At 42.0% G+C, this 14,766-nt stretch overlaps 1 protein-coding gene across 1 annotated transcript; it reads left to right on the top strand.

The window, feature by feature from the left end:
* The first annotated feature begins 6,492 nt into the window (after positions 1-6,492).
* Positions 6,493-7,116, top strand: LOC120084082. Its single transcript, XM_039039983.1, has one exon. The coding sequence runs from the start codon at positions 6,493-6,495 to the stop codon at positions 7,114-7,116; it is 624 nt and encodes a 207-aa protein (XP_038895911.1).
* Positions 7,117-14,766: the final 7,650 nt, after the last annotated feature.

The following is a 14,766-nucleotide window of genomic DNA, read 5'->3' as shown; positions in this document are numbered from 1 at the left end:
AGGTTCATCTTCTTCTCTACTAGAGGTCTACCACTTCACAATGTAACCGCATGAAAATGCTCCTTCCCATTATTACTTCTAGGGGTTTCCATATTGCTAGGCAGCACTCCTTGCGGCCAATTCTTCAGTTCACTAGCAATCTATCCCACTTGCATCTCCAAGTTCCTGATAGATGACGCCTGGCTCTTCAACAATGCGTCATTCTTGGCCATGTACTCCTTCAGGAGATTTTCAAGCAGAGAAGTTAAACTCGATGCCTGACCACCTCTTCTGAAGGATTGATGCTGAAGTTATTATGATGACTTGAATCCAGGCGATGGTCCCTGACTTTGCTGTTGGTTTGCCCCCGGATGATGTAGTTCCTGCTGGTGACCTCCCCAAGAAAAATTTGGATGGTTTCTCTATCTAGAGTTGCAAGTGTTCAAGAATGGGTTGTTCTTGATAAAATAGACTGATTGCGGATTCTGCGGGCAGTCATTATAGGAGTGAGGTTCTCCACAGCCCACACAGCTAACCATAGGTTGTACGAATGCATCCACTTTATTCACCTTTTGAATACGAGCTGCATTTCCTAATGATAAAAGTTTGCAAAAGGTTTGTCATGGCAGCCACCAATGCAAAGAGTGTGGCTATTGCATTTGAATCAACATTGTTCACACTCTAAGAACGCCTCCTACTGTCTGTTCTGGCATCGTAAGTATCGCCAACCCATTCCATATTGTGTTTGGCGATGCGATCTAGTATTTCTTTAGCTTCATTGTAGGACTTATCCATTATGCCGCCAGTTGTGGCTGCATTAGCTGCCATTTGAGAAGCTCGATTCAACCCCTCATAAAAGTTTTCCATTTGAACAATTGAAGGTAGTCTGTGGTTAGGACAGTTCTTGACTAATCCCTTAAAGCTTTCCCATGTGGCACTTAATGTTTCAAACTCTCCTTGTTTGAAGTTCATAATTTCTCTACTTCTCATTCCGTTAGTAGTTGGAGGGAAGTACTTCTGCATGAATTCTCCACTAATTTCTCCCATGTTTTTATCTCGACAGGTACCAAGGAACTTGCCCAATGCTTTGCATCATCGCGGAGAGAATAGAAGAATAAAGAGAGTCTGATGGCTTTTGGTGTGATTCCAGGAATCACAAACGAATTGCACGTTTCTAGGAAGAATTTTATGTGGGCATGTGGATCTACACTACGGGCACCTCCAAACTAACATATAGTTTGAAGAATTTGGAGCATTACAGACTTCATCTCAAATCTCCTTCCATCTGGTGTTGGGTATATGATCCTTGGCGAGAAGCCATATAGCACCAGTGAGGCATACTCTCACATTGGACGCATACTGTTGTTCGCCATCAGGATTGGATTTGAGATAGCGTTGGCTAATTACTGTGCTAAGTTTTGGTTTAGTTGATCATCTGCCATTTGTTGTTGTCTTAGTTGTTGTTGAAGGAACTCTTATACAAGAGTACCTATGAGCAGAAGCAGATCTTTCCAATTAATTGTGACAGAATTTCCACACATACATTCTAACATACAGATATGCATTGAAAAACACTAAATTACTGGCATGCTTTAAAAGATAAAATACAAGAGACTGAGAGACTTTCTTCAGAAATCTCGGTCTCACCGTGAACGAACTCCTCTCGCAATCACATAGCAACACCACGATCGTCTACACGAATAGTAGCGCACAAACAACAGCGAATGGGGACGATATCACCACTCGAAGCCTTCAGTATTCTCGGAGTGAGAATCCAAATGGTGGACTTTGATGGAATTGGTATAGGGGAGGAGGAAAGGTTATCGTTACTCTGAACAAGCAAGTGGGAGAAAGGGAAGACTATCGTATAGTCGGGTGCTTGATCGTCTAGGTCGTTGTACACAATCGTGTGGTAATTGCTAAGCGATCGTTTAGGTAAAAGGTAAGTGGTCGTTTAGTTACGCAAAGGCATTAAGCGATCATCTTTGAAAGGTAAGCGATCGTCTAAGAAATCGCAAGCGATCACTTAGAAAAGTGCGGGTCTGCGATCATTTAGTAGGCGGGCGCTATTGTATAGGCTCTCAACACTAAGCGATACAAGACTTTCACACCGTGAGCAATTTAGCATGTCTTTTGCAAAATGAAAACTATTTTCATTTTATTCTTCAGTTACTAAAACTGAATTAAACTTCCCACTTTCACACAAATTTGAAGAAAACTTCGGTCAATTATCTCATAAACGCCCAATTAATAAAATAATGAATATAAATATATTATATACTTAACCTATAGTTTGATATCATATATCAACTATAGTGTTTTCTCCTCTACTTGATATAAATCATACTTATATCTAATTTCTCCCAAAATAATGCATCTCATATCTTTAGTCAATCATATCATATATAGTTAACCAGTCCAATTATATCATTTATAATTGAATACCCTCTTGTCAATTTGAATATTTCAAACTGACCCAAAAACTGATTCTCAACTTGTATCCAAGCTACCAAGGAGACCTTATGAATCTATGGCTCAAAGCTCCAATGGTACGTGAATAGCTGACTAAAGTTTTTAGCCACGAGATCCACCATTCGTTAACTATCGGCATTCCACTAAAAACCGACAGCTGAACTCTTCAAACCACAAATATATTTCTATGTCCATCGGATATAACCAATCATGAGTACGATAACCCTTCACAGATACTCGTAAGTACATTTGGGCTAATTTACCGTTTTGCCCCTGTTGTTACATCTCACTTCTTAAGTTCCACTGATCCCTCTAATGAACAATACAACATAATCCAACTATGTGAACATCTATCGAGCCATGAGAAGGTGTGTAACGCCACATCATTCAAGCCCTGGAATCAGCCTTTAAGGGAGCTATCTATCTACTTACCTCTGCTTTGGGGAAGGAGTGAATTCCATCTTGTGTAGCTGAGTTCCCAGCTCCCAAATCAGACGAATCCCCAAAGTGGTAGGTTTGAGTCAATGGCCTAGCCACTTGCACCCAAGCAAATCAAAGGATTGCCCTCAATGGCAGGTGTTCCCAACTAACTCAGGATTAAGGTCATGTTACCTATGGTCATCCTAGTGAAATGAAGTCTCTGTCATGAACGGCGTTATATAACGAAACATTAACACTTCGTGGTTAGGTCTTATACAAACTCTTTGTATAGGATGCCTGATAACTTGTAGAAATACAAGTTATTCTTGCTCTTAAGTTGGAACAATTAAGGTTTTTAATGATAAACTCTCCTCATTTTTAGTAGAAACGCATGGATTTATTCAAACATCAGCAACTTCATGCAAAAGAAGTTTTATTACTAAATATCACGGCACTAACGCATTGTATTGTAGGATTTCACTGCAAGGATTGACATTAACGCATTAGACAAGTGCCACAGGAAATGCTCTAACACATGGGCCATCCGTCGGAGGGAGTTCAACGTAGAGAAGATTCATTGGTCCAGGCTGATTGTGTCACATCACCACTTGCAAGTATGGGCACCTGCAGCAGGCGGCGTCTAAAAAGCTTCCAAGCAGTAGGCGGCATCTCAAAAGCTTCTGAGAGTCAGGCGGCTAACCAGGGCATGGACTTTAATGCTGCCCATTCACCAAGTGGACGTGACCAATGCCTATAAATAGTTGCTGTCTCTTATACACATCTAGATGTGTATAAGAGACAGCACATGGGCCATGCGGAGGGAGTTCAACGTAGAGAAGATTCATTGGTCCAGGCTGATTGTGTCACATCACCACTTGCAAGTATGGGCACCTGTAGTAGGCGACGTCTAAAAAGCTTCCAAGCAGTAGGCGGCATCTCAAAAGCTTCTGAGAGTCAGGCGGCTAACCAGGGCATGGACTTTAATGCTGCCCATTCACCAAGTGGACGTGACCAATGCCTATAAATAGATGAAGCCCCTCCAGAGTTAACATGTTCAGACATTTTCAAGATCCTTACTCTCTGTAAATTGTAGTTATAGTCTTAGTTCTGTAGAATTCGTGCCGTGGTGTTGAGACTGTCTCTTATACACATCTAGATGTGTATAAGAGACAGCTTTCACTCCATTCGATTGAATATTGTTTTTGTAAAGACTCCTTGTTTCTTTATCAAATTCACACATTTGATCCATCATACTTAATATTGTTTATCTCTTGTTTATGTTGAATGCATTAATACTTTATGCACAATTTTATCCTAACGCTCAAGCCAACTTGACAACTTGGTAAAAGCATCTCTCACTTAGATTGTTCGAAAGAATATGTAAGTTGCATTAAGTAGAATGCCTAGTACAGCTAGAGATAGACTTACTAGTGTTTCTTGCATTCTGTGTTAGATGCATGCATCCTAGAGATAGGTTTTGTATATTATTCGCATTGAGAAGTGTTAAATAAGGTCTAATGCATAAACAAAAAGATAAGCAATCCATCCCACCTCATCTACATCACATCTTAGTTGTGTACATTCATCTTAGGCCAACGCGTCCACCTATCTTAAATTCCATTTTTACATGAGCCATCATTACCACTCAACTCTTTTGTATCTTCTTGCACAGGCACAGCATGTTAGCGTAAATAATACATTACTCACATTCATTTAGGAAAACCCTTATAGTAGATACAACGCAAGGTTTGCGTTTGGTTAAACTGAATCCCTGAGATCGACCCTGAACTTATTAGGAACCTAAATTAGATTTATACTTGGGTCTGGTTTAGGAAAACTTGAACGTCATTAGAAGGAGTTGTGTGCGTTCTGTGCGTATTACTAACACCCCAACGCATTACAATACTTAAATGCATAAAAGCATAAACGCATCACTTATACTTAGAACTTATTTCTCTAATTTATTTTATACAATACACTCCTAGCGCATCTCACGATAGCAACGAACAAGTTTTTGGCGCCGTTGCCGGGGATTCAGAAACAAGAACTAACCAGAATTTCGTTTGTATCTGTTCTAGGAACAATTCAGTTGAGGGAGTATTATAAGCTACGCCTAAGCTTGTGAACGTTTATGTATAGGGAGAGCACTCCTGAATTCAGACACGACCCAGAGATTGAAAGGACCTTCCAGCGTAGGAATCGATCCAACCGTCGACGAATGTTGAGGCAGCAATTACTCAGACAACAGAACAGGCAACGAGCAAAGGTGGAAGAACAACCAAATCAGTAACTAGCTCATGCTGCACAGAATCCGATCCTGATGGCGAATAGCAGCACGCGTCCCATGAGGGAATACGCATCCTCTGTACTGTATGATTTCTCTCCAAGAATCATATACCCAATGCTGGATGGAACCAGGTTCGAAATGAAATCTGTTATGCTTCAAATGCTCTAGATTGCTGGACAATTTGGGGGTGGTCGTGGTGAAGATCCTCACGCTCATATGAAGCGTTTCCTGGAAACGAGTAATTCATTTGTGATTTTTGGAATCACCAGAGGCGATCAGGTTGTCGTTGTTTCCCTATTCTTTAGGTGATGACGCAAATCAATGGGTGAGTTCACTGGAGCTTGGTGAAATCACCACTTGGGAGAAGTTGATGGAAAAGTTCATGTAAAAATACTTCCCACCTACCACCAACGCGAGGAGGCATCGAGAAATTATGAACTTTGAACAAGAAGATGCTAAGACCTTAAGCACTGCATGGGAGCGTTTTAAGGGCTTGGTCAGAATTGCCCGAACCACAGACTACCACTGACTATTCAAATGGAGACGTTTTATGGAGGACTAAATAGAGCATCACAAATGGTAGCAGACGCAGCAGTGGCTGGTGGACTTATGGACAAATCCTATACTGAGGCTAAAGAGATACTAGACTGCATTGCTAAACACAATATGGAAAGGGTGGATGATACACATGATGGAAGAAATGACATGAGAAAAAAATCTCAGAATGTTAATTCTGTTGATGCCAACGCAATAGCCACACTTTCTGCTCAAGTGGCTACGATGACCAGCCTTCCGCAGAACATAACGCTGGGAAACGCATCAAACCAGCAGAAGGTGAACCAAGTAGAGGCGTTTGGGCAACCCATGGTTAGCTGTGTAGGCTGCGGAGATCTTCACTCCTATGTTGAGTGTCCACAAAACCTCAGTCAGTATGCTTCATAAAAAACAACCCGTTCTCTAATACATATAACCCTTGATAAAGAAACCATCCAAATTTTTCTTGGACTGGAAGAAATCAGCAGAAGCACCACCTAGGGGCGAACCATCAGCAAATGAGTGGACTACCGCTTGTATTTCAACAAACACATCAGCAGCATCAACAGCCCTTCAATAGAGGAGGACAGGCGTCGAGCTCAGGATCTCCGCTTGAGAACCTATTGAAGGAATACATAGCCCAGAACGACGCGTTGCTGAAAAGTCAGGCGTCATCTATTAGAAACCTGGAGATCCAGGTAGGGCAGATAGCAAGTGAGTTGAAAAACAGGCAGCCTGGAGTTCTACCTAGCAATACGGAAACACCTGGGAACAATAATGGGAAGAAGTAATGTCACACGATGACGTTGTGGAGTGGAAGAGCTTTTGAAGAAAGAAGAGGGAATCCAAGAAATAGAAATCCTTCGAAAGAACGCATTACGCGTTCAACGGATCAGGAAGAAAGAATGCCCAAGACTATAAGCTATTTAGAAATCAAAACGTCTAACGCGGGAAAGCCTGAAGTGTTGCTAAACGCACCATTCCCTAGGCATCTAATGAAGAAGAATGATGAACATCAATTCAAGCGCTTTCTTGAGCTTCTAAAGCAGCTGCACATCAACATTCCACTTATGGAGGCTTTGGAGCAGATACCAACATATGTAAAATTTTTTAAGGAAATTTTGACAAAGAAGAGAAAAGTCAGTGAGAAGGAAGTAATAGCACTAACGCAAGAATGTAACGCGTTAGTAAGCAACAATCTACCAAAGAAGCAGAAGAACCCTGGGAGCTTCACAGTTCCTTGTTCGATAGGAGGATTGGATATGGGTCAGGCGTTATGCGATCTAGAAGCCAGCATTAATCTCATGTCATTTTCAATTTCTAAGAAATTGGGGATTGGCGAAGCACAACCTACTTCGTCACCCTTCAACTCGTTGACAGAACAATTAAATACAAAGAAGGGAAGATTGAAGACATTTTGGTGAAGGTTGACAATCTCATATTCCCAGCAGACTTTATTATCTTGGATTATGAAGCAGATTGGGAGGTACTAATTATCCTTGGACGCCCCTTCTTAGCTACTGGGAAAGTTTTAATTGACGTGCATAAAGGTGAATTAACTATGCGTGTGGATAATGAAAAGGTAAAGTTTAATGTGCTCAACGCATTAAAGTTCCCAGACAGTGAAGATTGTCAACTAAACAGTATTGAGTTGCCTGAAGAAGAGACACATGTATATGAGGTCCTCGCGTTGGAGGAGACCCTAAAGGAATCAGAGCCGCCAAGTCTGAGTGAGCGGCAGATAAAACCAACGTATCCATCGCTTGAAGAACCACCAGAACTCGAGTTGAAATAGTTATCTGGACACTTGAAATATGCATTCCTTGGAACCAACAACACTTTACCTATGATCATTTACGAAATCTTACAGAGCCTAATGAGAAATCTCTCTTGCTTATGCTGAAGAAGCACAAGCGTGCAATAGGTTGGACGCTTGTAGACATCCGTGGGATAAGTCCATCTTATTGCATGCACAAGATTAGGTTGGAAGAAGGGAAGTCGAGGTCAATCGAGCCTAAAAGAAGGTTGAACCCCATAATTAAAGAAGTAGTCAAGAAGGAGATTTTAAAATGCTTGGACGCGTGAGTTATTTATTCGATATCCGACAGCAGTTGGGTAAGTCCAGTGCAATGCGTTCTCAAGAAAGGTAGAACGACAGTGATAGTCAACGGTAATAACGAACTCATACCCTCGAGAACTATCATGGGATGGCGCATCTATATGGATTACCGGAAGCTCAACGCAGCAACTAAAAAAGACCACTTCCCCCTTCCTTTCATCGATTAAATGCTTGACAGTCTTATAGGTAAATAATTCTATTGCTTTCTCGAATGTTATTCTTGTTACAACCAGATTTTGATAGATCCGAAAGATCAGGAGAAGACCACGTTTACTTGTCCCTTTGGAACATTTGCATTCAGACGCATGCGGCACATTTGCATTCAAACGCATGCCCTTTGGGCTGTGCAACGCATCGAGGACATTTCAACGATGTATGATGGCCATCTTCTCTGACTTCTTGGAAAAGACCATTGAAGTCTTCATGGACGATTTTTCAGTCTTTGAAGACTCATACCAATCATGCCTAGTAATTTGGAGGTCGTCCTTGCTCGATGTGAGGAGACAAACTTGGTACTAAATTGGGAGAAATTTCACTTCATGGTGACTGAAGGAATTGTCTTGGGTCACAAAGTATCTAAGGCTGGCTTGGAAGTGGATGAAGCCAAAATTGATGTCATAGAAAAACTTCCACCACCAGCAAATGTTAAAACATTACGAAGTTTTCTAGGGCATGTTGGTTTCTACAAACAGCTCGTTAGAGGATTCTCTCAGATTACGCGACCTCTGAGCGTATTACTAGAGGCGAACCGGCCCTATGACTTTAAGAAGACTGCACTGACGCATTTGAGATGTTGAAGTATGCGTTGACGACAACCCTAGTACTGATAGCACCGGACTGGACGCAGCGCTTTATTCTTATGTGCGACGTGAGTGATGTGGCAATAGAAACTATGTTAGGGTAGAAGAAGGGTAACTTGATACATCCCATCTTCTATGTGTCCAAAACACTAATGACTCTCAGGAACATAATACCACTACTGAAAAAGAGATGTTGGCTGTGGTGTTTGGTATTGAAAAATTTCGATCTTATTTAGTTGGTGCGTCAGCCACCATATACACCGACCACTCAGTCATTAAATTCCTGATGAGCAAAAAGGATGCAAAACCAAGATTGATATGATGGGTGCTGCTACTACAAGAGTTTGACATTGATATCCAGGACAGAAAGGGAACAGAAAATCAGGTGGCTGACCACATGTCCAGGCTAGAGAATCAAGAAATGCAAGCCCAAGAAAGTGAAATTAAGGACGCATTTCCTGATGAAAGCCTGTTTAGAGTTGAAGGCAGGGAACCTTGGTATGGGAATATAGTCGATTATTTAATCACCAAGCAATTCCCTGGGAACTTCAACTCTCAGCAGAAGAAACGGTGAATTCATGACAGCAAGTTTTATTTTTGGGATGAACCGTTTCTATACAAACAAGGCCCTGACTCTCTACTGCATCGATTTATTCCGGAGAAGGAGGCATCTTGGCCGAGTGTCATAACTCTCCTTACAAAGGTCATTTTGCTGGGCAAAGAACTGCAATGAAGGTCATTCAAAACGGATACTTTTGGCCCACCCTCTTTAAAGACGCAAGGGAGTTTGTTCGAAAATGTGACCCCTGCCAACACACCGAGAATATTTCCTCAAGGGATGCAATGCCTTTGAATAATATTCTCGAAGTTGAGCTGTTTGATGTTTGGGGCATAGATTTCATGGGACCTTTTGCCCTATCCTGTGGCCAATAGTACATACTGTTAGCAGTAGATTATGTATCTAAGTGGGTAGAAGCAGTGGTCTGTACCAGGAATGACGCGTCCACTGTATCTAAGTTTCTTACCAGGAATATCTTTACACGCTATGGAAGACCAAGAGCCCTGATAAGCGACGAAGGTACGCACTTTATTAATCGCATCATTTCTAAATTACTTGAAAAATATAATGTTAGGCACAAGATTGTCACTGCCTACCACTCTCAAACAAATGGTCAAGCGGAAGTATCAAATGGAGAAATCGAGTCCATCTTGGAAAAGGTCAAAAATGCAACACGGAAAGATTGGGCGCAGAGGCTGGATGAGGCACTCTAGGTATGTCTTCTTACTCTCTCGTATTTAGAAAAGCCTGTCATTTACCTATAGAGGTAGAGCACAAGGTTTTTTGGGCAGTGAAGAAGTTGAACATGAACTTAGATGTCGCATGCGTTCAACACCAACTTCAGCTCAACGAGCTCGAGGAATGGCGATTGAAAGCATACGAAAACAACAAGTTGTACAAGGAAAAGACAAAGCGTTGGCATGATCAACGCATCAGTAAGAAAGAACTTGTTGTTGGTCAAAAAGTTTTATTGTTCAATTCACGTCTGCGTTTGTTTCCAGGAAAGCTAAATCCAGGTGGTCCGGACCTTTTATCATTAAATCTATCCTTCCAGATGGAACTGTGGAAATAACACGAGAAGATGGCACCAACGCGTTCAAGGTAAATGGCCAAAGAGTTAAGCCTTACTTTGAAGATGGATTGGAATGCCAGAAGTACTCTCTCGCGCTATGTGAAGCCAGTTGAGGCCCGCGTCGAGGCATCCCTGTGTTTGCAACGCTATATATTCCAGGGATGCTTCTCTCACCCTTATCTTTTTGCATTTTGTATTCTATGATGTGTATGAATTTGTTGATTTAGTTATTTGGATGTTTTTAGATTGATTGTTTTGCTTTTACAAAAGTTGGAAACTTATTTGTTTTTTTTTTCTTTTAAAGGTTGTGAATGATCGAATTTGAAACAACGGACGTGTTAGACGCAAGTCTAACGCATGGCCCAGTTGAAAGAACACATCTCAAGAACACAAAAACACTCGAGTATTTAGATAACCGAGGCGATCCTTCAACTTCACATTTATTACAGACGTCAGGCGCCGCCTGACGTCAGCCATGATCACATCCCTGCCTATAAAAAGGCCCCATGATCCGAATCGTCTTCTTCCTCTTCTTCTCCTTCATTTTGCCTTCAAACCCTCTGAAACAAAAACAGGAAAAAGCTTGCCGAACCCCTCTGTCCTCCTCAACGCTCGAGCTTCTCAGGCCACCATGTCGTCCGCTTCAGATAGCCAGAATCAGAGCATTAGCTTTGTCAATGACTCTCCGGTAAGCTCTTACTCTTCTACCTCTGTATTGATTTCAACCCCCTCAAGCCCTAGGAAAACCACCACAGCCCTCGCCCAAACGAAACTCACACGTGGCAGCTCTACTTCTTCCCAGCAACCGTTTCAAAACCATCCTCAGCCCCCACGAAAACCCTTGCTAAAACCTCTAAAACCATCGTCAACCCTCTGGCCAAGATCTATCAACCTAAACCTAAAACCCCTAAAAAACCCAAATCTACCCCCAAGCCAAGGGCTAAGACACCAGCAAAACCTAGGACGCGTTCGTCATCTACGATCGTATTCAAACCCTTCTTCAAGCCTACCCTACCACCAATTATCCCTAACAACACTTTGGTGGGTCCAACGCACAACCCACTCCCATCCTATACCCACAACGCACCGTCACCTGCAGTGTGTCCACCACCTCCACTCTCTATCGAACCTTTGGCCACCATCTATCCCGTGGAATCGGATGCGTCGAGCCAACCATCTCCTTCACTCATCCTCATATCTTCCTTTAGGACGCCTCACACTCCAAAGGGCACCCCTCCATTCACTCCACCCATACCACCCTCTGACAGTCCTGCGTCAGAGCGAAATCTTGAAGAGTTGGCAGAGCTGGCTCGACTCAACGAGCAAGAGGTCTTTGGTGCAATCTTGGCATCCCTCAATCAAGACCAAGAGGAAGAACAAGTGATGCAATCAGACCCACCTAACGCATCACTTGAGTTAGACGAAGCGGAGCGGTATGCAATGATGCTTGAAGAGGAACTAGAAGAAGAAGAAAGGGAAGAAAAAAGAGAAGGTAGAGTTGGCCCTGACGTGTCTCAACCATGCTCATCTGACGCGAATGAAGGGCCTTTAAAATAAAAAAAGAGTATCAAGAAAAGAAGATTGATATTGGAGGAAGAAGAAGAAGAGCAAGCTGCATTCAGACCTGAGGGTGCAACGCATGAAATCAGCTCAAGGCACAATGCATTAGAGCAAGAATTGGAAAGCTACGAGCCTGCAAGGCAAGGGCGAAGGAAGACTGATCTCCAAAGGGAATTAGAGAACGAACTAAGAGAACTGGCAAGGGAAGCAAAAGAGTATGCGGCAGGGAAATGCAAGGTAACAGAGGCGTTACCTAAGAAGACTTCGGGAAAAAAGCGACAGTTTAATGACATACTTGTAGAAAAGGGCTTCTTCCCCGAACGCCACCCACTGTCAATCTACAAACTGAGACAATCAACGCATTAGGATGGAACCAATTCTGCGTTGGGCACACTCGTATCTGGCCCAACCTCGTCCGCACATTCTACAAATGAATTCGACATGGAAAAAAACACTGCTTTTGTTGAAGAGGTGTTAGTGCGCTTTTCAGCTGATAAAATAAACGAAGTGTTCATCACCCAGACGCGGAGGGGAATCGCATCTTAGAGCAGCCTACATCAACTAAATTAGAAGATGCGTTAAGGATAGTAGCCAAACCTGGAAGAAAATGGAAAACATCGAGAAATGGGTCAAAAATGTTAGCTTCCAGGAATCTAACTCCATACGTAAATTTGTGGTATTACCTGATCAAACATAGCATCATACCTACAACGCATGATGAGACATTATCAAAGGAACGCATCCTGGCTATTTATTGCGTTATGCAGTGCATCCCTCTAGACATTGGAAGAATCATAAGGGATCAGATTATGCCCACAGCATAGCATATGTCTAGTCTAGTATAGAGCATCGCGTACATCAAACTGACAACGACAGATGCATATGGAACCCGTTTCATTTCCTCAACCTCTTGAGGCGTCTTAGAACACATGTCCTTAGACAAAGTGACTCCATGCCTGAACAGTAGTAGGCCCCTTTTGGAGTCCTGCATCGAGTACTTGAGCAACATCTTGTCAATGTACGATGCCTGAGATAGTGCTAGGACTTTGTTCTTACGATACCGAAAGATTTATATAACCAGAAGAAACTGAGCCTCTCCCAAATCTTTCATTTGGAATTGGGTCGCTAGCCTGTTCTTAACTGCAGTCAGTAGATGATGCGTTATTTTATGAGGTGAAAATATAGAATGAAATGCGGTGATGGAATTGCGTTGAGCAACAAGTTTTCTCAGTGGATTCCAAGTATAAACCCCACTGAGTTTCCTAGTAAGTTTAGGGTCGAACTCAGGGACTTGGAAAAACGGTATGCAGTGATAATTTTTCAAAAGATTTTGCGATAAACGGTAAATCAAATAGTTGTTTGGTGGTGTTGTTTGCGGTAATAAAATAAACGAATGCAGCGGAATTTTGAAAAGAGTTGATAATATGAAAAATGTGATAAGTATGCGGTGAACGGGTTGAGAAGGGATTCGGCTAACACTCCCTTGGATGCGTTCATGTTATGCGATCATGCAACACACATACAATAGCAAACCATCTCTCGACGCAGATGCTACGGCTTCTAATACTAGAATGCATGCGATATATGCAAAAGTCTATAGGACCTACACATAAGCCTCTAATCTTATTTATACGATGAAAAAAGGACACACACACAAATAAGGCGACCACATAATATCATACCTATCTCTAGGGTGCATGCGATGCAGGTTGGCAAGAGAGCTTATCTCTAAGTCTCTATCTCTTGCTTATGCAGATCTAATTTTGCTCTCTCGAGTCTAGATTCTAACCAAGCTCTCTCAAGTCTTAGGTTCTTTCTTTAGACTCTCTCTCGAGTAGCTCTAAAGGGGTGTTGGGCACAACATAAAACAAGATAATCGCATGCGATGAAGATCCTAGGTCATGTTAGCTTAGTTCTTCTCAACCCATTCGATTAGTTTAGCTACTCATGCATGCTTTCAAGAGAGTGAACAGATGTAGATAAAGAACTTCCATTGTATAAATATAGAGTTGAAATACAAAATAACAATGCAAGATGAGAATAAAGAGCCTAGTAGCAATCTCTTGCTTCCCAAGACTTTTACACTGTCTTTTCTACTCTGATAAAAAAATAGTCTCGCTCTCGCGAGAGTCGGCCTGCTCTCTGCATATCCAGGCCTCCGGGTTCTCTCTCGAGTTGCCCTGAGCGATCTTCCGACGTCTCTTCCCTTCTCTCACTCTGGCTTAAAATAAAAGAAAAACTAAGAACAAGGCTATTCTCAGGGAAAATTCTCTAAGTGTTCGAACTTCTTTGCTGAAGGTTGCCTTTGGTATGTATAGAGCTTTGGGGTGAAAGGTGGCTTCTCTCTTATGATTACACAGATGGGATGGCTTTAATTGTCTGACTGATGCGCCGAATATTTGTCACCGAAAAGCTCAGTGTACTTGTTATCGTTAGCGGCTTGTCAACTTATTTCGGACTCGGCCGTTATCAGCTTTTTGTCCCATCGTGATTAATTATGTCTTTCACCTAGATGCGCCCACCATGTTGTGGCGGCTCTATGCCGCAATCCTTCTTCAGCAGATGTTAGCGAGCATAAATCACCACAAAGCCTTGCGGTAATGTTGCGCTCGACCGTTGATTTCTTGCGATCGCACTTTTCGCTTTGCGTCAATGCATATTCTGCATAAAAATACAAAAGTTAACTGTTTTTATTCGATGGACACATGTGACCACAATGTTATGAACTTAATGCTTTTTGGACGCAATCTAACATATTTTATCAACGCAAACCTTCATTGTTTAATAACTTATCACTGTAATAACGTGCATTTCTGCCCGTTATCACATCCTCAAATTTAAACAATGCTTGTCCTCAAGCATAAGCTAAAGATTTTCTTTAGAAAGTTGACCGCAATCTCTTTTCTAGATTTCTCAAGGATACTTCATTCAAATCCTATACACTAAAATTTCCTTAATTCTTAT

Source organism: Benincasa hispida, chromosome 8, assembly GCF_009727055.1.
Source record: "Benincasa hispida cultivar B227 chromosome 8, ASM972705v1, whole genome shotgun sequence".
Lineage (NCBI taxonomy): Eukaryota > Viridiplantae > Streptophyta > Magnoliopsida > Cucurbitales > Cucurbitaceae > Benincasa > Benincasa hispida.
This window is presented reverse-complemented; position numbering and strand designations above follow the sequence as displayed.

Coding starts and splice junctions, on each gene's coding strand:
- LOC120084082 (XM_039039983.1), top strand. CDS start 6,493: ATGACGTTGTGGAGTGGAAGAGCTTTTGAAGAAAGAAGAGGGAATCCA.